The sequence below is a fragment of the Puntigrus tetrazona genome, chromosome 17, assembly GCF_018831695.1.
Source record: "Puntigrus tetrazona isolate hp1 chromosome 17, ASM1883169v1, whole genome shotgun sequence".
Classification (NCBI taxonomy): Eukaryota; Metazoa; Chordata; class Actinopteri; order Cypriniformes; family Cyprinidae; genus Puntigrus; species Puntigrus tetrazona.
The window spans coordinates 16,812,612-16,838,773 of record NC_056715.1 but is presented as its reverse complement, the minus strand read 5'-3'; the positions used below and the strand labels follow the sequence as shown (position 1 = coordinate 16,838,773).

General features: G+C 38.9%; 1 protein-coding gene across 1 annotated transcript in view; it reads right to left on the bottom strand.

Annotated features, from left to right (window-relative positions):
• LOC122362012 (myelin transcription factor 1-like protein) overlaps positions 1 to 26,162 on the bottom strand; it is an 80,880-nt gene that overhangs the window by 17,677 nt on the left and 37,041 nt on the right. Inside the window, 5 exon segments of the mRNA XM_043263250.1 lie at positions 1,322 to 1,425; positions 1,427 to 1,451; positions 6,327 to 6,774; positions 8,709 to 9,331; positions 13,495 to 13,949. Of these exon segments, the coding sequence (XP_043119185.1) occupies positions 1,322 to 1,425; positions 1,427 to 1,451; positions 6,327 to 6,774; positions 8,709 to 9,331; positions 13,495 to 13,949 (1,655 nt within the window).

The following is a 26,162-nucleotide window of genomic DNA, read 5'->3' as shown; positions in this document are numbered from 1 at the left end:
GTTAGCAAACAGCAAAGCAAGAACTATCACAGTAAGTGCATGATTTAATCATGCTGCAGTGCATGCTGGGAACACAAACCTTTACCATTTAAGAAACCAATTAGTTTGACCACATATAGCTGAATTCTGCTGCTCGAATTCGATTTCTTAATGCAAAACATGTATTATTTGTAGTGAAATGTCTTTTCAGTAACGCACATTTTCATATTATATCGTATCATTTAGCGCATGTTTCTATTTTAGCGCCTCGTTTAAATAAAGTTCAAATGTCTTAGTGTTTACGGACAGACCACCTCTATCATCGTATGTGGAAACTATTAGTAACGAAATAATTAAAACTCCAACAATACTGATTTAATGATGCAAGGCGACAAAAAATACGAACAGGATACTAAAGAAAGAACGGCCACTAAGTCACCCTTCGGCTAGCGTGTGTCGTGTGTCACGGTCCACACTGAAGTGATGGTCATCTAAAAGCGCCCTTGCCGTGCCAGCTCGCAAACTGTCTTGCCATCTGGACACTTTAAAAGCAAATCTTTGTGTTAACTAATTCCAGTCTGTAGTCAAAGCCATCAGTTAGTTTGATTTGCCATCTGGTTATTGGTGAATAAAACGCACGCAATTGTTGCATGCATTTTAATGAATCGCACCAAAGAGGTTCGCTCAAGGTGAATGAGAAGAAAATCTTCCCGCCTGTAACTCTTTCATCAGATTATAATTATTACAGTTTATTCAGCTGGATTTAATTGAGCATCTAAAACAAAATGAGAAATCTAACCAGCTTATTAAACTGGCCTCCATTAAGATAGCGTCGTAATTATCAACAGAAACAATAAACGCATTCACGCGCGTCTGATATTGCGACGACTGCTCCTCCGCTGCGAGACGTTTTCTCGTGAGCTGAAGGGTAGATGGGTCATTCCTGTTACGCAGTACGCTTTCACGTGCGCACGATATATCTTCAGATCCGAATTACGTTCCAGGGACGACATAAATGTCGCCACAATCAACAGAAAAAGGAAGAGTTTAATAGGCAAGTGTTTCGAATTCGGAAGTAAGCTGCATTTTAAATTTCCAATTATTGCTGAAATTGCAATGGGAACGTGGTCAAAAAGTTGTACAGAAGTGTGTGTGTGTGTGTGTGTATGTTGAGGAGGACGGCATGCAGAATGAACCGAAGAGCCGGGGCCACGTACAAACACACAGACACACAGTCGACCGATGATCGTGACCTCTTTTCATAAATGCCAGCGTGAAAAATAGTAAAGGTTTAAAGGACGAATGCAAGCACGTGTGGCGAAAGAGCGAGTGAAGTGCTTACTTTCTGGCGGGACTCTGTCTTTATGAGGGCATCCAGACAGGCTGCGATGGTGCGGGTACAAACCCGTCACATGACCTGTGCCACACCCAGGTGTTGGACACCGGCTCTCTTTTTCCCGACCGTGAAGACTCTGAACACACACACACACACACACGTATAAGCGATTAATTGCTGATCTGATTCAATTGCTTATAAACACATTTTTAAGGGCTCTAATAAAGTTTCATTCTGCCCAGGAGCTGCCGAAATACCACAATGATTACAACAATACATCAAACAAACAAATATCTACAAATGCGCCACCGTTTATTTAGATTTGACCTTCCAAAAATAATAAGCCTTCCGTTTTGATCAAATTATATTTGAGGATTGTTTCTACAGTTGTTGTTTTGCTGCTATACACCTGAAAATGATTTAATCGTAGCGTTCTCGGGGCATGACGGGAACAGCAGTATTAATAAACTCAATTCAATCATTGTAAACGTAACACACAATTACATTAAAATATATTTACAGTAAGCTACAGTAAAATTACAGTAAAAATGTATTTTTAAGTTCGCTTAAAAAAAACTTAATGTAGAAATTACATTAGTTTTATACAGTAAAAATATACAGTAAAAATATACAGTTTGAATAAATGCTGTTCTTTCAATTAATCTAAGATGGTTATGAATGCTTTTGAAATGTTCATGATTTCTAAAGGATCATGATGCCAAAAATTCATCTCTGCATTATACGAATGAACTGCATTGTACAATATGTTACAAAAGAAAACAGTTATTTTAAATAGAAATTTGAACGGCAGTGTAGTTGTGATCTTTTGTCCTTGTTAACGTTAGCATCCTGGATCCGTGTATTGACTGAAGAGGGCGCTTCCTCCAGATACCTATCCAGGACTATTGGCTGTGTTTCAAACAAAGAGAGCACAAGAGAGCGAGTGAGAATGCTACTGTTACCACTGATTAAAATTTTAAGGATGGCGTAACTTGGTAACGGGCATCATGTTGCCTCCTGTATCGAAGCAAGCTCACAACAGACAGGAATAGCACGCGATCGTGTGAGAGACGCGGGCTCAATTTTGGTGAGATTGAAAATAGATGGCAGAGCTACTCAAATGTTTGAAATGTGTACTTTAAGCAACAACTACTGAGTTTTGCAATTGGTAACAAACGCAAACGAATCCGACTGAATATCACGAAACCTGCAAGCCACGCCAAGCTCGAATCTGAATTCAGTAGTCGTTTTTACACATTTAGACGTGTGTTTTCAGGAAAAGTCATCGGAATGAGGGACGTGAGGTGTTTTAAGTTGTTGGTGGTATCTGAATTTGAGCGTGTGTTTACAGTATAGCTGGCGAACGTGAACAGAGTACTGTATCTGAACATCCTATTCATAAAACTGTGTTCAAAAAACCCCAGCAAAGTCCTGCAGATCCACTGGACGCTTTGCAAATCCACGAGGCCGTGGCATGGGATTTATGAATGGCAGTGAAGCGACACAACTTGACTTTTAAGCTTACTTGAAAACGACACGACAAATGTAGCACGTCCAGATTGCATACATGATACACATATATTGTAAGAACAGTTGAGTAGTATTTAAAAAAGAGTACAGTATAAGTGCACATTAAATACTGTAAAGATCTTTAGGTCCCACTTTACATTAGGTGTTGTGTTTTATATTAGAACCAATTTATATTAGAACCATGATGTTCTTAAATGTTCTTACATTTAAATTAATAATTTCATACAATGCACCATGCACATAAATGCTTTTACATATTGAAACGCCTGCATGTAATTACATCTATAATAACTGACACGTCCCATGCATCTTAAAGGAACATGCCACTTTTTTTTTTAAAAATAGACACATTTTCAAACTCCTGATGGTAGCACTTTTAGCTGCAGCTTAGCATAGCTCATTGAATCGGATTAGACCGTTAGCATCACGCTCAAAAACGACTAAAGAGTTTTGATATTTTTCCTATTGAAAACTTGACTGTTCTATAGTTGCATCATGTACAAAGACAAACGGAAAATGAAAAGAATTCGAAAACTTTTTTTCAAAAACACCACCAAGCCTTTCCCTGACCTTAAAGTATCCCGTATCCCACCTCAATAGTAGCACAAGTGTTTTGCAATTGATGTAAGCATTTAAAGCCATCTAAAATAAAGCAGGATTTCTTTTTCACGAGGCTATGTTTTAATACTGTTAATGTAAGAGAGACATGTTCTTGACAGGTGCTGTGAGATTCACCTTTGGGCATGGCTTCTTTAAAATTCTAACCGTCTAATAAAGCCTGAATCCTCGGACTACTTCGCAGTCATTTCAAAACAAATGAGAGGGAGAGAGAACAGTCGAGCCGACCCGAGCGGAATACATATTAGAAAGTGCTGGATATTGATTGTGGCTCCGGACAAGCCATGCTTTGCATAGCAAATGGCCCCCATTACCATAGCGTCTGTGGATAATTAATGTGCAGTCAGTGGTCCTGTCGTTTGTTATCGGTCATACTGATACTGTTCAATTTCCATCTCCGCCTCGTGCCTTTTCTTTGGGAAGAGCTCCTTCCATAACTGTCAGGCCTCCACACTTTTTATAAATCATAATGCCCCCTGGTAAGGCGGCGTCTGCTGCTATCTCTGCCGCAGCGAGATGTTATCGCGCGTAATGGCCAAGCGTCTCTCATTATTCTGCCATTAGAGAGATAGTGTCCGCCATGCACGCTGGCCAAACGTCCTTTCAAGCATGCTGTCAGCCTTTCCTCATCTGGAGAACGGCAGATGAAGGTTCTCATGGGGTTTTCAGGGTTTGTTCCCCAAAAATGACACTTTAGACATCATTTTACCGCTCTCGGTCTCGAAAGTATTTTTGAAGGTCTTGGTATCCACCGCAGGTGTACTCTTTACTCAGAATAAGAGAGCTCTGGACTGCTTTTTCAACTACGGAGATGTCTGATTTATTTGTTAACATCCTTACTGTGACTGGATGTAAAAGTTCCCAGTTTAAATGAAATCAGTATCTTGATTTTGATTGGCTGCTGTATTTAACTTTGAAATGTACGTCCTGTGTCGGTATGGCTGTGGTTGCCAGATCACACATTCAACCTGACATAAAAAGCCTCAGCATCCATCTTAAAACTCTATGACCAGAGCGCAGATAAATCAGCTTACAGTGTTAAACCAGTCGCCTTCCATTGTCAAATGTATTTGTTCCTGGTGTGTGTCAATCTGGCAACCCGTGTGAGCACTGAATCTGAGGAGGAGAGAGAAACAACTCTCTCCAGTATTCTGAAGTTGTCCTGTAATACCCGTTTCAACCACTAGCTGTCAATGTTATATCCTGCACCCTTAAACGGGATTGCGTCGCATACGGCACCAAAATGAATGCAAATTCCCACTAAATTCAAGATGTGATTGCAAAAAAGTACTTTTATTTTGCGATTTATATTATATTATTAAGAATATCAAAAAAGCAAGATATCTGTTATCTGTTAGTTAATATTAAGTGACTTATCAGACAGATTGTTCCAAACAAACACATAATAAATGATTCTGTGATTCATCGATTTATTTTGGTTTCACATGCTCTTATTGTAAAACGTCAAAATTTCGTCGAATGAAGATGCTTCAGTTAATTTCGGCTCACTTGTTTTACATTTCTTTGCTTATAGAAACTAAAGGAAAATGCACCTCTGCAATGATTTGTTATTTTATCAAGATGTTTCTCAGGCAGCAAATGTAGATCTATCGGCTTAATTAGAGAAGAGCCTCGCTCTCGATCTCAACCTTCAAAGTTGTAGTCTGGTCTCGGCCTCAGACTTGGTCTTGACTTCAGCAGTCTTAACTACAAACCTTCATACAGTATAGCGTCCATCACCGCCATCATTTTGACGCAGCAAAGTTATTTTAATAATAATCATGATATATGTCTGGCTCCTCTGTCCCTGGGGAAATAGAAATAAAGCAGGAATTGCATTGAATACGCAGCACTGACTAATTTCTCTGTTTCTTCAGTGCCACGGCTATATTTCCAAGCAGAGCTCCTCTCAGGGTTTATAAATAGGCAGCGTGAGCACAGACTGTGTCCCTGGGATGAGATTTGCTGTTCTCCCGGCCGTGCAGATCGCCATTACTTATGCCTGACAAGCTTAGCCTGTGATGTGGCCGGGCCGGCCTGTTTGAACAACATTAAGTCACTGCTGTTTGCACTGCAGGCACGGAGATGTTTGAGAAAGCTTGTCCCGGGGTCAGTACCGGGATCCCTTTCAGAGAAAAGACGCAGAAGAGCACTGAACCTATCCACTTCAGCTGACCTATCTGCTCTGGGACGTTAGAGGAGTGGCGCGATATCATTTTATTATTAAAGGAGCAGAACGCCCCAAAACACGAATTCATATTCAATCTCAAAAGACTGAAATTTAGCGTGTCACAAACCGAAATGGTACTATTCTCTTAAATATCGTTTGGATGCGCGTGGCTTATTTTATTTATTGATATTCGAGGTGTTCGTGAGACAAACCGTTGACAAAAAGATCAACAGCCTTACTCTTCAAGACGAATAGTGAAGAAAAGCTAAGCAAACATTAGAGGAATAAGCAATGTTTTTATGAAATCAAATATTGTATAGATGATGTAAATCAAATATTCATTGCACAGTACAGACAATTCATAAATATGTGATATATATTGCTTCTGATCAAGTTTTGGAGTGTATAGGAAAGTAATCATTTTAATTCTTTTAATTCTAATTCACAGAACTTGCTTTAGTAGTGCACCAAACTATTATTTTTATTGTTGGATACTTTATGCAAATCTTGTCTTTTTCATGGGTTTGGGGGCAAGAGCAAATACAAAATACAGATATATTGTATGTTGAATATCTTTACGTTTTAGAAAGAATACCGAGCTATACATTTTTAGTCTTAATAAAGCAGAAGAGTGAAGGCAAGATGCCCCCAAACTCTTAAGCCGAATAAATTCAAGAGCTGGATGTGTGTTACCTTTAAGGTAGTAGGGCTTCTTTAGGCCATCGTGGTGCAGACGTGCCTTCCGCTCCTCCGCATAGCTGTGCCTCAAACCATCCTCATGCAAGTGCAGTCTATCTCTCCTGACTGCTTCTGAAGCCATTTTTTCCCGCAAAGCTTTGGTCCGCTCCGTTTCCAGCGCTATGGCCTTCTCCAGCAGCGACAGGTTGCCTTTGGTCATGTCGAAAACGTCCTCTGAGCGGTCCGACGTGACGGAGGTGGTGTCTTCATCGCAGTCCTGGAAGCCCTTGTGCTCTGCGGCGCAGCTGGAGAAAGTCTTGGAGCGTGGGCTGAGCTGCTCCTCAAGCTTCATCAGGTTGACCATGTCAGAGTAGTTCCTCTCGAGGATGCGGGACTCCTCAGGACTCTGATGCTGCTGCTGCTGCTGCTGCTGCTGGGCCTCTTGATAAAGCTGATGAATCTCCTGGTAGAGATGCATTTAATTAACTAAAAATTAGGTTTAATATTCTTTTTACCAATTAATACTGCTGTGTCTGTGTCTGTAAGTTTATGCATTATATGTGTGTGTACTGTGTACATTTATTTTGCATATAAATGCAAACACATGCATGTATATATTTAGTAAATGCATTTTGATATAACTTATATGAATATAAATATAAATACATATAAGAAAATATTTTCAAAATATATTCAAAATAAGTATACACAAAATACACAATCATATATTACGTGAAGTAAAATGGTAACATTTCATTTTAGGGTCTCTAAACTAGTTGCTTATTAGCATGCACACTACTAGACAACTAGTCATTTAATAATAGTAATTAAGCACATATTAATGCTTTATTCTTCATCACCTACTTCATCCCCTAATCCTACACAGTACCTAAACTTTACATCTACAGCTAACTATTCATAAGCAGAAAATTGTTTATAGTGAGTGTTTCCTATTCTAAACTGTTACCAAAAACATTTATTTTAGATGCACTTTACAGTATTCATCCTATGACAGCGCTAATAAAAAGCAATTTGTTTAATCTGTTAAGTATTTACAGCCCACATATACACGGCAGCTAAATTCATATTCTATAACCAACCTAGCAGTGCATTCCATTTGCACTCAGAAGTCAGAAAGTCCAATTCTCAACTTTTTACTGGGACACCTCCTCAAATTAGATGAAGTCCAGCAAACCTGGAATCCAACATTGCGGCTCAGACCAGCAACACAAGTTTTTTTATTGTCTTTCTTTGGACATAAGTCCATCCAAAATCCATCTTTTTATGTGTTATGTGTTCACAAAACGGCTATCAACTGCATTCGCTCATCTTGGTTTTATGACTTGTGTACTGGTCATTCCCAACTCCAATATCCAAATTACAAGTTAAAAATGAAGGTATTGGCAACCGCATTTACAAAAACTCCATTTTTTTATACAGAACCAAACTAGTTGACAACTTGTTGATACTGATGTATTTAAACATGCATCAGAGATGTGCTTCTGTTCTGTGCAGAAGAAAACGTAGAATAAGGTATGAGTCTTGACTCATTTGTGTTGCCAGATCAAAAGAAGAAGAAGAAGAAGAAGAAGAACAACAACAACAAAACCCAAATCTAATAAATGCTTTATATTGGAAATAAACATGCAATTCATGCCTGTCTGCTTTAACAACTCCATAAACTAGATCACTATATGACCCAAGGCCAAAGACATTGGATTTAGACAAGTGGACATGGCAACACTGAAAGAAAGCGCTCTGCTGAGCAGCCTTCCAAATGTAAATAAAACACAATATAATATTAATTTGGTCAAGTATAGCAAACACCAAACATGCAAGAATATGCCAGAATATTGTTGGGGTTACCGCAGTGTCAATCAAGTTCTGTTCTGTACACAATACTTTACTTGTCTGCATATTTTGCATACAGGACTTTCTCACAGTCGCGCTCACTCTCCAAAATAAACCTTAAAAATGTTAAATGCTGTATTTTGTGGAAAAAAAAATCATAAGCCGCAGCTAACCACTTCATGAACTCCATACAGTGGCTCACTTTACGAGAACAGTCTAAACAATAAGCCTAAAGACGCTTATAAAAAGGGGGACATGGCAACTCTACAAGAGTCGGCACAATCGAAACCGTAACACAATGCTATTTGCGCATGTAAGAAAAACTCATTATGGTAAAATTAGTTTCAAGTAGTTGGAACATCTAAATATATATATAAACATCACTTGGATGATACATAAAGGACATTTTTAGAACTTATAAGCGTTCTATTAATGTTACTGGAAGAACGCTTATTCACAACTTTGAGAGAACTTTGCCAGAACGTCCCCAAAGGTCTGAGAACATTCCCAGTTATCTGGGTTAATGTGAATAATTCAAATCCCTACCTGCTGGTTACTGATGAGCCGCTCGGCTGGTTTGGTCTCGCTTAGCTTGCGTGCCAAGTCAAAGCACTGGTTGCGAAGACACTCCAAACTGCTCAGACAAACTTCCTCGTCACTTTTCTCTGCCATCTGACCATTAGCGGTGGGTTTACCACAGTTACTGCTGAGTCCATTACCCATGGATCCGTTTCCGTTCAGATCGCAGTCCGTGTTCTCGCTCCCGTCATCATGAAACGGCTTTCCGTGGAGGTTTTCTGAGAGCGTGACTCCGTGACCCTGCGCCAGGAGCTTTAAAGAGTCCACAGTCTCTCTTACCACATCACTGTTCACATCTAGACTCAGCTCACCTTTCCTTGAGCCCTCCTCATCCTCATCTTCTTCATCTTCGTCCTCGTCTTCTTCGTCCTCGTCCTCCTCCTCTTCCTCCTCTTCCGCACTGTTTGAGGAGTTGCTGTTCATCTCGGACTCGGTCATGGCCCGGTAAGCGGCGTCCTCTGCGATCTTGCCCAGGTTAAGCAAGGATTTAGCCACCAGTTCGTCGTAGTTGTCGTACTCATCGTTGTTGTTGTTGTCCTTCTCCATGGAAGGGCTTGTTCTGCTGGGACTGCAATTCGTATGGTCACTCTCTGCGAAAGACAAACAAACATAGCTATACCAGCTGTAGCAGCTCAGCAGATAACTCTTGGTTTAACTGCGTTCTCCAAAACGAAGTTTCATTCTATACCCAACCACTTGTTTGACTCTGAGATATGCTTGTAAAACGGCCATGAGCACCTCAAGGCTCAGATACAGTCATGGGCAAAAATATTGGCACCCTTGGAAAATATGCTCAAAGAAGGCTGTGAAGATTAATCTCCATTGACAATCCTTTTGATCTTTTATTTCATTAAAAGACTTCCATTAGATAATAAGAATTTAAAATGGGGGGAAATATCATTGTGAAAGAAATGTTTTTTCTCAAATACACGTTGGACACAATTATTGGCACCCCTACATATTCTAATAATAATTCATGACGAAATGTAATGAGACAACATTTTGCCATTTTACATTATTCTGTATTTGTGTTAAGTCCTTATTATTTGACTATTGTAATGAGATAAAGTTGAATGTCTATGTCACATGACTCTAACCTAGATGCCATTTTAAGGCACAAAACTAAGTATAAAAAAGCTTTTACACTAATCAAACAAACTTAAATTAACTTGAGTAATCTGATTTTAAACAGATTTTAATTCACGTTTACTTTGCAATAATAAAAGTCAAACCTTATCATCAAAGTTTTTTTGAGTGCATTTCAAACTCATTATTTGAACAGAGTTGAATTAACATTAAACTGAAACTATTGTCTTCTGAAGAACTGATTTACAGTTTTATTTGTTTTATAATTGATTAACTGTGCAACATCGGCACTGTTAATAAACCAAACTGAATCGAGCCCGAAATACATTTTGTCGAATAATGAAACTGTTCTCAAGAGCTGCTTTGCCACCAAAAGTTAATTTCATTCAACTGATATGTTTTTTTCCCGCAGATTCAAAAGTGTCAATATAAAAATACGTATTGATTCCATCTCATTACTTTCACAGCATTTAAGTGTGCTTATGTCATTAGCTTAGCTTCATGCTAACAATACAATGTTACTGAAGTGCAAACTGCAGGGCATTATTACCTGTTAATGATGCCGTGCCTGTGAAGAACGAAATCAGTTACTTATAAGGTTCTAATTCAATTAACACGCTGTCGACAACTGCTCAGGCAGTCAGCTCACTAGGTTTTGAGACAAAGCCAATATCTTAGGTAAGAAAACACAGCAAAGAAAACAGGGTTAATGCCAATACATGTGGGAGTTTGATTGTTAATTAGACTAGAAGGCTCTGTCAGGTCTGATTGCAGAGCGTTGTCCTGCCATGTGCGGCTGGCTGAGCTGTCTGAAGTGGACGAGACATGTCTGAGACACATCTCACGCCTACTCCCTGATTTAGCAGACATTCACAGACCACCAGAATCGACCCACTGAATACTGAAAAAAATGGGTAGGCATTAATGCGGTCCCGTAATTCAGACAACATGGATGCTTCAATGGCTGGCGTACTACATATATCATTTTACTTTTACATAATTTCCTCATTATCTTCAGCTGGGATGTTCCCATGACAACGCACACAGCACGGTGTGCATCCGCAGATACTGCATAAAAAAATACACATTTTTGTATACATAATATTTGTATTTCACATATATGGTTTAGTTTTATTCTTTCTGTTGCAATTATTAATTAAAATATTATTATTAATTAATAAAAATAAAATCTTGAATATATGCAAATGTTTATGGTAAATAGCAATAAAGGTTTTGTTTTAACCCTTATCATTCCTAAGGTCTGGGATTTATATCTCAGGAGGTACATTGGATTTCTAAAGGGTTGAGAACCAATTTTTCAGATTAAAAAATAGAAAAATACACTGTAAAAAAAATTCCATAAAATTTACGGTAAAAAAACAACTGAATTTCACCGTAAAAAATACGGTAATTTATTAAATTTACTGTTAAATACCGTAATTTTATTATATGATATAATGTTAACATACAAACCTATTAAAGTTCTGAAATCTGTTTTGTATCTTTGAAATACATTGATAATCAACAAATACCGAACCCAAGCCCATCACAAGCAGCTTTAATAATAATTTATACAGAAGGTGCCCAGTGTCATTTACACAAACACTAAACTCACTAGACTCATTGAACTGAAATATGCAATAAACATTCATTTAACAATATTAAGTCTAACATACAACCCTATTGAACATAACTGATCAGAAAAAAGAAACATAGTAAAAAAATAACAAACGAACATCAAATTCAAACAAAATTTGAAATGCAATGCAGTGAATGTCAGTTTACAACTTTTCCCCTATAAATTTGACAGGAATGTACCATTAACCATTTAACAGATTTTTACTGTAACATTTTCAGTTTTTTACAGTTAAAATGACCGTCGTTCTTTACAGTGTGTATATTTAACTAAACGAGTTTCCTTAAAGGTTTGTGACTTTTACCAGCGGACTGTTGGTGATATCTGTCCTTCCAGAGCGCTGCACTCCGCAGCTCACCTTCAGTGTGTCGATGAACCGAGCACCTCTGTTTTGAGATGGCTGTTTTTAGCCTGATACTGAGACCGAACTGAAGGTCACAGCAAAATCGTCCAACCGCACCTCAAATTACGGTGACCTTCTTCCAAATATGCCTAACTGCCAAATTACCTCCTCTACCCCTCTGGAGGATGAAATGCTCACTTCACGTTCAGCTCTGGTTTTGTTTCTAAACCCAAAAATAAAACATTCTGGTGCCAGATTAACCTTTTGAAGCCTACTATGCTAATTTCTAAGGTGTAAATGATTAACATGATCAAAACTTAACTGTTAATCCTGTTGTATACTACATTTGTTCTGTCATAGTTTACACTTTTATCAAGTAAAAGGCCTTACAGTATAATTGTACATACATCCAATTCAGCTCATGCTTCAGGTGTCTGAATTTTACTGTCAAATATTGTTATTTTGATATTTATATCCATCCAACCCTACATAGGAATAATATTTTGTACTGACAAATGCTTAGTTAGTATAGTTTTACTTGAGAGTCTAGTAATTAATCCATTATTTTATGTTTGCTCATGACTTAGTATAACTACTCACTGACTCCCAGAGTGCATTGCGGCAGTGAAGCAGTTGCTTAGTTTTACAGTTGCTGTTTTTATTTGCCAATTTTATTCGCTTTATTTGCCTTTGTCAATAACTGCACAACAAAAAGAGCAAATAAAATGGTTATTGCTGCAATTAATAAAAACGAATGAAATTGAATTGTTAGCATTATTGTGATTCACGTGCTGAATGTTGAAGTCTGCGTGTGACTCGGGCGTACGACCTCAATTATTTAAGGATTATATTAATCCACTTAGCTTTTCAAGGTGTTTATGAAAAACACTGGACTTGTGAAAGGTGGTTAAACACACACACACACACACACACACACTCTACAAAACCCCACTAATTATTTAATTATGATATAAGTCACTTTTTAAAAGTAACCTATTTATTACTTGTCTCCCTTTGAAATCTGATTTTATGTTGCATCACTGTAGAAAATGAAAAAAAGTTCCAAGTGCCCAAGCAAATAGAAAGCTAATAACTATAATGGTGAGTTTTTTAAAAAAATGGAAACGCAACATCATTTTAAAAAGCTTATGTGATGTTCTCTCAAATTTTTAATTTGTCTTGAAAATTCAACATTCAAGATGACTTTGGGAAACAAGTGAATGCAACATATTGTGCAACAACATTAGTGCATTGCTGCCTCTCACTGCTTTATTGATGTCATAGCTGTAACTTAGAAAAACCTAGTAAGCAGAACAACTAACTATATCTAAGTAAGGTAAACTATTGGATTGTACAGTGCGGTATAAACACTGATTCATTTAAATGTTGACTTTTTTATATAAAAATCAAAATATGCATCAAAATGTTTTTGTTTAGGGGTTTTTTTGCTCGGTTTGGGCTTCTGAATTAAGTTGAGTTGGTCCTTGATCTCCATATTTTCACTATATCGTACTTTTAGCATATTTAACTTATTCAATATTCAATGAGTTTTACTGGTTCAAATGAATGTATTTAAGATAGATTCAGTAGTACTAAATATCATTTGTAATATTCAGTTAATTTAGATATTTTATCAGTGTATAAGAGCCAATAATGCATAATAAATCAAAATTCCGAAAGACTCTCACCTATTTCTTGAATTTGTTCCTCATCCTCTTGCTCATCTTCCTCCACCTCATCCTCCTCTTCATCATCCTCCCCCTCTCTTTCTACATCTTCTTCCTCTTCCTCCTCCTCCACCACTTCCTCCTCTTCCTGCTCCACCTCTTCCTCTTCTCCATTAATCACTTCCACCTCTTCCTGTTCATATTGGTCCTCGTTGTCAGTGTATTCCTCCTCCGGTTCCTCTTCATCTTCCTTTTCCTCATCGTCATCTTCTTCTTCATCCTCCTCCTCCTCCACCTCCTCCTCTTCCTCCTCCTCCTCTTTTTCATCCATCTCCTCCTGTATTTTGTGCGTTTTGTAGCATATCTCCATCGACGGCTTCTCTACGACCGTTAGAAAGACCTTCCTCTTGGGCGAGGGCTCCAGGGCATGACTCTCCAGAGGTTTTCTCTTCTTGGCGACGGGACAGCCATACACACTGGACATGGAGAGATAAGAAAAAGGCAATTAACAAGCTGGCTTGCGATTTGCTGGGCTTTAGTACAGTTCGTTGCTCTCCAGACCAGGCTTCATCATCTACTCCGCACAGGCTGAAGGATTTCTGAAGTGGGACAAATACAGCAGGCTGCATGCCAAATCATTTATGGGTTGCACAAGTGGAACAATCAATAGACCTTCGTCAGGGTAGACGCCATACTTAATTTGCAGTGAATGACAAGACGACCATGAGACATTCATTCAAAGCACCCATATTATGCTCAGTTCAAACATTTTTTTAATTCAAAGCTAAAAACGACCTCATCCTGCAACATTGTTTTTCATCTCCTGATTTAAATGCTCTGTTTTAGTTTAAATTCCACTTTTCCAGTCTGCTCTGATTGGTTGACCGGTCCAGTCTGTTGAGCGTGTTGGAAATGGAAATCCAGTTTCAGTTCTTAGGCTTCATGGGATGCTGTAAAAATTGTTATATGTTATAGTGTTGTTATGTGTAATGGAATTACATAATTGAATTACAAAATAAATATCATTGTAATCTGTTACATTTAGGACAGACTGGAAAGGCATCGATGTTTCAGGAGTTTCAGGAGAATGTTTATTTAATAATTGCTTTATTGTCATTACTATTTTTATTATTATTTTGTACGTTAACTTCTTCTAAGGCATTGTTAGAGGCCAGTGTCTCCAGTGTCTTAAAATGCAATAGTTTGATTATGATATCTTATCTATATCTTATGGTTTTAAATCTATTTTTAAACCTCAGAATGATCGCAAAGTAAAAATAGGTGCTAAAGTCTGATTTTGTGGTGGCTGGGCTTTAAAATTACATTTGCATAATCTTAACTCAAGTGAATTGATAAAAGATTCAGAAAGTCTGATGGTAATCAGTGTTGAGTAATACTGTACGGTTAACCCTGCCTGCATGAAATAACCCAAAAGTAATCAAATACAAGAAGTTACATTTAACCTGTAACCTATTACATTCCCAAGGTAACATTCCCAAAGATAGAGCGTCATCAGTATTGATAGTCCATAATTGATAGTCCATGATAGTCAAATAATACTGGATGATAATGCAGTATTTGGACGATAATGCAATAGTTTGTGTCCTGTCCTGTTAGGATTGCATTGTCCATTAAATCACAATGTCCTGGTAAGTTCAGCAGTCCTGTACACACACACACACACACACAACACCTTGCACCTGTGAGATTAAGAGGTGATTAATTGTATTTTATACCTTCGGCAAATATATATTTTATAGATCCACCCAGCAGCACGGGCAGGTGATTTTATCATCCAATAATCAGTGTATTGATCCAATGTTCAGACCGGCAGACATGAGTTCCTTTCATTTGAGCCAGCGAGAGTGAGAAACAACCCACCGCCTTTAAAGGAACACTTCTCCCAAAAATTAAAAATATTGTTCCAAACCTGTATGATTTCCTTTCTTGTGCTGAAAACAACAGAAGATATTTTGAAGAATGAGTTTTAAAGAAATCATACAAACATTTGAAAAAACTTGAAGTGGAGGATTTTTTCCAATAAACAGCACAAACCTTTATAGATTAACATACAAATGAAGATGTAGCCCATATGCAAACCAGTATATATTTGTGCTTTCCATTCAATAATGTTTTCTTTAATATTTGTGTTAATTAATGGGATTTTACTACATATTAACATCGCTAATACACAAAAGTTTAATGCACTTTATCGAATTCTCTCACCATCATGTATCTACTTGCGATGTAAAAGATTACCTCGATTCTTTCTTCGCTGTATAACTTTTCTTTGTTTGAATAACAGTGGACACGCAAAGCTTTTATTAGTTTTATATGACATCGGGGTGATTAATGACAAAATTTTAATTTTGGGGTTGAGTAAACCTTTAACTATGACCTCAATAAACTTTTAATTTAAGTTGTTAGTTTCAGGTAATGGGTAGGATTAGGGATGTGGAATATGGACATGCAGAATATATAATAATAATAATGCAAGTACTATTAAACAGCCAATATGTTATTAATAGACATGCTAATAAGAACTTAGATAACAGTGAGAATTTGTCCCTATACTAAAGTGTTACCTCGTTTTTCAGACAGTCTGTCCATTTTCCTATCTAAAGTATATATCTGTCCATCCTTTCTCTATCAGTGTATTCACCCATCATCCATTCACCATATGTTTATCCATCCATCCATCCATCCATTTATCCATCAGTCATCTTTCTATTTATTCATCCATCCATCCACTCAACCACCCATCCATCCATCCATCCATCATCCATCCATCAGTCATCTTTCTATCCATCCATCCATCCACTCAACCACCCATCCATCCATCCATCCATCCATCCATCCACTCAACCACCCATCCAACCATCAGTCATCTGTCTATCTATCCATCCATCCATCCACTCAACCACCTATCTATCCATCCATCCATCCATCCACTCAACCACCCATCCATCCATCCATCCATCCCACTCAACCATCCATCCAACCAACCATCATTCATCTGTCTATCTATTTATCCATCCATCCACTCAACCATCCATCCATCCATCCATCATCCATCCATCAGTCATCTTTCTATCTAACCACCCATCCATCCATCCATCCATTCATCTTTAAATCCATTCATCCATCAATCTTCTTCCATCCATGTTTTCATCCAACTTTCCATACATCCATCAATCACCTATCTATCCATCCATTTAACAAGCCTTTCCAAAGGGCCATCAATCCCACAACGTCTAGCTTGACTCGCCACCACAGAAAGATGCACATTTTACCCAGTCCTCTCAAACGGACAGACAGCACAGCTCAGGCCCAAATTAACCAGTGTCCATCTGTCAGCCGTCTAGCCGATTGGCAGGTTCCATCTCCCAAGAATGTGAGTTTATTGGGCTGACCCTTCCAACAGGGCACTATTTCATTTGGGAGACCACGACCGGCAACTCATTCCAGGGCTGACATCACGAGTGGCACCCCCAGCTCTCCAGGGATGACTCCTCCGTGCCGTGATCAATAGTGCTTGTGACCAAACATCGCAAAAGCACATTAAAATGCCACTCATCCTGTCTGACTGCCATCCAAATAAATCAGGTGCTGTTCCCCGCAGGCCTGGTGTGAGCGGTCAGGCAGACAGCAAGAGTGGAAGGTGGAGGTGGAGAGCGCTAGTGGTGCGACGGGTTATAACCTGTCTGTCTTATCGCATTCGTGTCAGTCATATATGGAGGAATTTAGTCCTTGCTGCACATGCGGCCTTCAAAGATGCACCGAACAGTCTGAGTACTAAACTGACATAGTTATAATAAATGTTGCAGCACGGTATTCACGATTTCTAACAAATGCAGTCAACGCGGGATGCACTGTGACAGGATGCTTTCTTATTACACAACTGTCAGGAATGCTTGACTCAAGTCAATCCCATCGTTCTACGCTCAATATGTAAGGCATAACGTAAAGTCAGCTGGTTATTATTGCAAAACCAACTTCTCTATGTTGCACCGAAATCCTAAACACCCTGGTTTACTTTGCAACTATGAAGGCTAGTGCATATGTTGCTCTCAGAAGAGTATGAGCAAGTCTATTAAAGCATGATCTTATAATATCACATACATTGATTTTAACACCAACAGCTTTTCCCTTGGTATTTTATTCATTCATATTCTATTGTAAAAGGGTGACGTATTTGCAGAAGTGAACCCCTAATGGTGGTGGCTAATTCACAGTAGAAAGAGTGATTCTCCCCTTCAGAATTCATAGCTTTAGATTCGATTCAGGAAAAAAAATATTAGAATTTTCGACAATTTGATTTAATGCCATGCAATTCACACTAAGATTTAACTCATTAAAGTTTGATTAACGACTCCAACCAAATCTAAATTTTTAGTGAACTTATAAGATAATGTACTGTAAATTATCCTAATGTGTCCTGGGTGAGAAAAAGGAAAGCAAATGCTGTTTATTGCACCAAGCAACCTGAAAGAAAGCGCATTAAAAATGTGTGCACGCAGGCTCTATGAAATCTAAGAAAGAGTGCAATGCGCAATTATACTACAATACGTTTTTACATCTGTATAAAACATATACAAATTTTTACAAAGTTTTCTCAGGTGTCTCTTTTCTGATGAAAAGCTAGTGAAAGGAGACACAGCAAGTACTGTACCTGAAGGACTCTAACTTACAATGAGCTTCATAAATTCACACGCTTAGTAATTAACAGCAGCCTATTACAGTTTTAGTCGGTCGTTGGCATTATATGCGTATCTCAGCGTGTTTGATGTGATGAGAACGGAGACAGGACGTTCGAATGAAAGATTTGTGAAATGCGTGCCTGTTCTGACTGCTGGTATAAAAGCATCTCTCGCTGTGCCACTACACTGCGATCTATATGCGCGAGCGGCAAGAGTGCCGTCGCCATGGTGATCTCCGGCTCAAATCCAAGTGGGATTTGCCATCTTGGCAGGCAGACAACGAGGAAGCCAGCAGGAGTGATTGGAATACAGGAGGACGGAGAGAGGCAGAGAGGTAGAGAGAAGCACATCAGGTCTAACAAAATTCTGCTACAAAATGACTCCAACACAAAAGCCAAAAGAAAGAGCTTGAGTGTTCTCATATCGAGCATTCACATCCGTGCTTCTCTACCATTAAAAAAGCTTACCGAGAATGGTTAAGGTCAATGAAGGTCAAAGACGCTCTTTCAGCAACCAACCTGGCTGAATGCATCTAAAGGCACTTTATCATGCTCACCTTTCTTTGAACTCCAGAACACTGGTTGTTCACTAGCAACTGCATAAAGACCACAGAGGTTTTCCAAAAATGGAAATCTGTTCGGTCTCATTTGGGTAGCAGCTCTTGAAAACAGTTGCACCTGCACACTGGAATCATCTCGTGTGGTGTAATATATCAGTGTACACATGGCCCCAAAAGCATTGTGAGCGCACTCGTATTTATGTTGTCTGGCGCCCATGGGATGGTGTATATACCACATGTGCTCGGTATAGATTTAGCGTGTTAATGAATATATAGCAATGTGTTCGGTCTAAGATGCTGCTGCATGAACAGGCGTAACAAACCTCATCATAAAACGGATCCAGACAGGTGGAGCTGGGGGAGGTGGAGGGTTTCATGGGAAATATCCACTTTCAGCAAACACTGAACCAGAATATTTAAACAAGCAGTTGAACAAGCAGTCCCATTGGCTGCAGAACACTCAAATCAGCTTAAGCCTTGTAGTAAACAACTTGACTGCAAGCAGATGGTATAAAAGGCCTAAACCAGATAGTTGGCCTTTAAACTTAAATTAACTGCTTATTTTGAACTGTATTTATACCCAGTTGTAGCAATGATACTATTATGTTTAACCACTTAAATTACTGTTACTAAATATAATGTACACATAAATATAAATATATATATATATATATATATATATATATATATATATATATACATTTAGTCATTTTACATTTAGTCATTTTGCAGACGCTTTTATCCAAAGCGACTTACAATTGAGAGTACAACAGCGATTCATTTTTTTAGAGAGACAAACAGACAGTGTAAGTGCTTATAACACCCAGTCACAGGGAGTGTTCAAATTAGTACATGCCAGAAGGGAAGGAATAAACAAGGGGGATAAGAAGAGAGACAGAGACAGTGAGAGTACATTTTTTTTTTTTTTTTTTTTTTTTTTTTTTTTTTTTTTATGATGAGGTCAGGTATTGCTGAAAGATGTGAGTTTTCAGCAGTTTCTTAAAGATTGACAGAGATCCAGCATTCCGGATATGTACGGGAAGATCGTTCCACCAGCCAGGAACAGAGAACGAGAAAGTTCTGGAGAGTGATTTCGAGCCTCTTTGAGATGGTACCATGAGGCGTCGCTCGCTAGCAGATCTCAGACTTCTAGAGGGTGTGTAGATTTGTAATAGTGAGTGGAAGTAGACCGGTGCCGAGTCTGTGGTTGTTCTATATGCAAGCATCAGTGCCTTGAACTTGATGCGAGCTGCAATCGGTAGCCAATGTAAGGAGATAAAGAGAGGTGTAACATGGGTTCTCTTGGGCTCATTGAATACCAGCCGTGCCGCTGCATTCTGAATCATTTGTAGAGGTTTTATTGTGTTCGATGGAAGTCCAGCCAGAAGAGCATTGCAGTAGTCCAGTCTAGAAATGACAAGGGCCTGGACAAGTAGCTGTGCAGCTTTCTCTGTTAGAAAGGGCCTGATCTTTCTGATGTTGTGTAGTGCAAACCTGCAGGATCGAGCAGTCTTTGCAATGTGATCTTTGAAGGTAAGTTGGTCATCGAGGATTACACCAAGATTTCTGACTGAGGATGATGGGGTAATTGACGAAGAACCTAGCTGGATGGTGAAGTCATGCTGTGTAGTTGGAGTGGCAGGGAATACAAGCAGCTCAGTCTTTGTCAGGTTGAGCTGTAGATGGTACTCTTGCATCCATGTCGAGATGTCCGCCAGGCAACCCGAGATCCGAGTAGCTACCGTTGGATCGTCTGGATGAAAAGAGAGGTAGAGCTGTGTGTCATCGGCGTAGCAGTGGTAGGAGAAGCCGTGAGCCTGTATGATGGGGCCTAGTGATGTAGTGTAAATGGAGAAGAGGAGGGGACCAAGAACCGATCCCTGAGGAACCCCAGTGACCAGTTGATGTGCTGTGGATACATCTCCTCCCCAGGCCACCCTAAAAAACCTACCAGTGAGATAGGATTCGAACCAACGAAGTGGGATCCCAGAGATGCCCAGTGATGAGAGGGTAGACAGCAGGATCTGATGATTCACAGTGTCAAAAGCAGCGGATAGATCCAGCAGAATGAGAACTGATGATTTGGATTGAGCTCTTGCAGTCCGCAGGGCTTCCGTGACTGAGAGCAGCGCAGTCTCAGTTGAATGGCCGCACCTGAAACCTGATTGGTTATGGTCCAGTTTGTTGTTTTTCGAAAGAAACAGTGATACCTGGTTGAAAACCACTCTTTCAAGTGTTTTCGCTATGAATGGAAGAAGAGAGACTGGCCTGTAGTTATCAATAAGAGAAGTGTTTAAAGTGGGCTTTTTGAGCAGTGGGGTTACCCGAGCCTGCTTAAATGCTGTGGGAAGGTACCTGTGAGGAGAGATGTGTTGATGATGTGCGTGAGTGCCGGCAAGACAGTGGGGGAGATTGCTTGCAGGAGATGAGAGGGTATGGGGTCTAGCGGACATGTTGTTGGATGGCTGGAGAGGAGAAGTTTGGATACTTCTGTCTCAGTGAGGAGCAGAAGGAGAAAGTGGAGGAATCGGTAGTCGATGCGGTTGGTTGAGGGTTGTGCGTTGGGGGCTGAGAACTGGCTGCTGATCGCTTTTGTTTTGTTTGTAAAAAATGTGGCAAAATCGTCAGGTGATATTGAGGTGGTGGGAGGTGGTGGAGGGGATAGAGCAGGGAGTTAAATGATCTGAAGAGCTTACGTGTGTCTGAAGTGTTGTTGATCTTGTTTTGGAAATATGATGATTTGGCAGTGCGGATTTCGCAGAGAAGGAAGAAAGCAAAGTCTGATACCTGCTCAGGTCTGTCAGATCTTTAGATTTGCGCCACTTTCTTCTCCGCTGCCCTGAGTTTGACCCGATGCTCACGGAGAACATCAGACAACCAGGGGCTAGAGGTGACAGTCCGTGCTGGCCTGGAGGAGAGAGGGCAGATGTCGTCTAGACAGGAGGTTAGAGCACTGAACAAGGTATCTGTAGCTGTATTCACATCCAAAGAAGAGAAATGGGTAGGTGAGGGAAGGAGGAGGACACAGCAGAGGAGAGATGGGAGGGAGAAAGGGAACGAAGGTTACGTCGGAAAGTAACCGGTATAGGGGTTGGTTGCACAGAGATAGGAAAATGCAGTTGAAATGTAAGAAGGAAATGGTCAGAGACGTGAAGCGGTTGTACTGAAATGGTGTCTGCAGTACAACTGCGTGTGTAAATTAAATCAAGCTGGTTGCCTGATTTGTGGGTGCTTGTCGTGATGAGGCGTTTGAGGTCAAATGAAGCTAGAAGGGAATGGAAGTGCGTAGCGTAAGGTTTGTCAAGATGAATGTTGAAGTCCCCAAGAGTAGGAGTGGAGTGCCTTCGTCTGTAAAAGATGACAATAATCCATCCAGCTCCTCTAGGAAGGTGTCTAGAATATGTCCAGGGGGGCGGTAGATTACCACTATGTGGAATTTTGTCGGAGTAGTAACTGTGATAGCATGAAATTCAAAAGAGATGTAATGACATACAAGTGAGTTGGTTGAATATTTCCAATTGTTTGGGATGAGCAGACCAGTGCCACCACCCCGGCCAACCTGACGAGGTGTGTGTGAGAAAAGAGTGATTGTTGGCTAGAGCTGCTGGGGTTGCTGAGTCTTCTGGACGAATCCAGGTCTCCGTCAATCCCAGAATGTGGAGTGAAGAATGTAAAGAAAAAGCAGAAATGAAGTCAGCTTTGTTGACAGCTGACTGGCAATTCCACAGACCAACAGAGAAAGATAGGGGTGTAGTAGAGGATGTAGGGACAGAGCGTAGGTTAGTAGGAGTGCATTGTCGCTCTGCGTGTGTTGTTAGGGCGAGGACGAGAGACAACCGGAATGAGTTGGAGACACATGATAGAGGTAGAAAGAGGAAGTGAAGATGTGTAAGAGAATGAAGGAAAATGTACTTAAGTGCGTTGCTCAGTTATTAAAGTCGCGCAGTAAAAGTCGTATGTCTTTACTCTCGTAGTCTTCACACGAGGAGTCTGAACGCGAGCACTGGACGCCCTTCTGACGCTTTCAGCGCCAGCGCACACTCAACAAATAAATACAAAGTGTATGCAGTGGAAACAGCGAAAAGCTAGTTCTAATTTGCCCAGGCAGTAGCCAATCAGGAGGTCGCTCAGGAAAAACGAAACTAACGCCTTCACACTTAAGTGCTCTTAATAGCCCGGAGGCAAACAATTTACAACCACTTAAAGTACAGCACAACTAAACTACACACTACAAATAAGTAGGGAAACGCAAATATTCTCTCCAAACAGCAAGAAATAATTTGAACAACACACAGCAATAGGTATAATAGACTTACGCGCTGGTGTCCGTCTCTTCTAGCCTGAAATCGCTTCTCTCGATATATATAGACATACCAGTAGCTATCTGAGAGGCGCAGTGACATAATATGCCTTATCAAACAGAAAACAACAAAATAAATATGTTGTCTAAGTCTAAAATCTTGCATGAATATCTTCACTTAGACTTCAAAGTTTTTTTAAATATATTTACTTTTTTTTTACAAACATATATGACATGCAGGCAAACAAATATATATTTTTTTAAATATAATTTTTCTTTTTTTAGTTTTGGTTTAAATAATTAACCAAATTCTTCAAATGATGAACCCCTTGGGTTGATAAACCCCACTTAATATTTAGGCCTAAATTTAAGATTTATGTTTTTAAAAATGCATATGAAATTTATTTAAAACATCATAAAAAGTCAGTCATATATAAAAAAGATTTCGACTGAATGCATTATAATTTGATGCATATTTGCCAGTCATACATAAACGAAATGTGTTAGACAAACTAATAAATACTATGAAAATAAATAAAAATAAAAATGATATTGTTAATTATCAAGTATTTGCAGCTGTTTGATTTAATTAATCAAATTTTCCAAAATGCATTTATTCATATTGCTTAGAATCAGCATAAATATGTTATAGCTGTTACATTTATTCTGTTAAAAAGCATGACTGTAATTAAAACATATGAAACGAGCGATATTAAAACACTCAAACAAATGGGATTTTTATGATCGATATATAAACCCCTGGCGTGTTACTGTGTATTTAAGTTTGCTAGCTTGCCTACGCTAAAACTCTGCGATCCAAGTGAATGGAAATTTTACATGAAATTCATTCGTGCAATGCATCCCATCTCTAATTTAAGCCTAGACATATAAATGAATCGATGTTCAAAATGAACCCGGAATACAAAAACAGCATCGAATTCAGAAAGGTACGAGCTGGCATCATATGTGGGCATCGTGTGAAGTGGAGCCCGTTACAGGCGTCTGACAATAGCACTTGATTAGATGCCACACACTGCCTATTGTTGGTAGACCTCCCTATGCAATTTGGTTTCCTCCATGCAGTCATTCAATCAAATTAAGCCTCCATTAAATATGGAAATGTGGTTTGCAGTGGTGGGCTGTGATAGCACAGGAGGGGCTGTGAGTGATTAATGAACCTCACCAGGCAGTGCTGCTTGACTAGCTCTATTGATAGAGTGCTAAGACTGAGGGCTTGGGCGACGATGCGCCAGCTCGTCAGTCCAACTTGCTCCCAGCATTCATTTGGAAGTCCTGTCTCTCTCCTTCACTCTTATTCTTTCTTTCTGCCGCAGCTAGAAAGGTCCGGTGCCAACCTGTCCGCCTGTCCACCTGAAATCCCGCCCTGCCAGCCTGGCCATGTGCCAATGCTTTTAGCGAGCGCTATCTGTCAAGGTATGAATTATACAACCCCGAGACCGTTCGCAGAATCCAAATGAGGAGGAAAACGCTCTACTTCAGCTCCCCAGCACGCTTAAACCAAGAAAAGGCAATTATTTGAGCCCAGCTGCAGCTATGGAAATGAGAAGGACCGGCATTCGTGCTCTCTCTAGGAAAGAAAAGAACAACAATTGCGTAAATAAAGGAGGAAATAACAAAAACAAACACCTACAATTAAATAAGAACTCAAAAAGAATGATCTGCAATAAAACAACCACTATTGGCCATAAAAAATGGCACATAAAAAAAGGGCACATTGGCTTCAATTCAGGGTTATTACAGTTAACAAAAAAATAAATAAATAAATAAATAAATAATAATTAAAAAAATATGTACAGTTGTAATATCATTAATATTATAAAACAAAAAGAAAACTGTCAAACTAATTTGAGATATTACCAAAAAAACTAAAACTAAATCTATAGAATTGCACTTGAATAAAATAACTAACGAAATTTCAACATATTATTTCAGGTAATTTCAGGTAGAGAAAATTAAATCTCATTTTCATTTAAATTGATATTAAATCTTCAAATGCAAACTAATACTAATTATTTAGAGAAATAATAGACAAAACTTATAAAAGTAACAACAAAAATTTTTACTAAAACTACAAAAACAGTTGCCCAGTGGAAAGAAAATCTTGTGTCCAGAATACAGTGTAATTGCCTAGTAAGCACTTTGTTGTAGTCGTTGTACCTACGTGAAACAAAATGGACTTAACAACATGTAACAACATGTAACTAAGTTATGGATCAGTTACTAACAGTTATGTAGATGTAATAGGCTGCTACTGTTACACACTTGTTACAGAGTCTGTTACACAGCTATTTATGCAACCAAATGATTGTCACATACGTGTAGCAGACATTATACAGTGTATTTATAAATACAAGTAAACAGAAATAAGCTACTTCAAATAAAGTGTATCAAGTTTGTACATACGTGTAACAGTAGCTCCCTGTTACATCTACATAATTACAAACCTTAATTTCAGTCTGTTCCATAACTTAGTTACATGATAAGTACATTTTACTTCATGTAAGTACAATAGCTACTACTAAGTACCTAATTAGGCACCTAATTAATTAATGTGTATTATGACACCTTAAAATAAAGTGTTACCCTGTTCTTGGTAACAGTTCGCTTTAGGGTGTCATTATACAGAGCAATAACCTAATTCTGTGCTTATTAGTAGCCACTGTACTTACATTAAATATAATGCACTTATCATGTAACCAAGAAACAGCCTGTGATTACAGTTTTTAATTATGTAGATGTAACAGGCAGTTACTCTTACACATATGTAACAATCTTTAACACAGCTACTTACACTTAAGTGCGATCTTGATATACTTAATTTAATGTAGCTTATGCCTGTGTTATATTTTGTGTAATTTAATGTAATTAGAAAGGTATTACATGTTTTTAAGCACATATGTGAGTAGCTGTGTAACAGACTCGGTCTGTAACAAATGTGTAACGACAGCAGCCTATTACAACATAAGTTACAATCTATAAGTACAAACTGTCCCATAACTTAGTTACAAAGTACAATGGCTACTACTAAGTGCCTACTAGATAATTGCTCTGTATTATGGACACCTTAAAATAAAGTGTTACCCCGTTTTTAAATGTGTGTAACAAAATT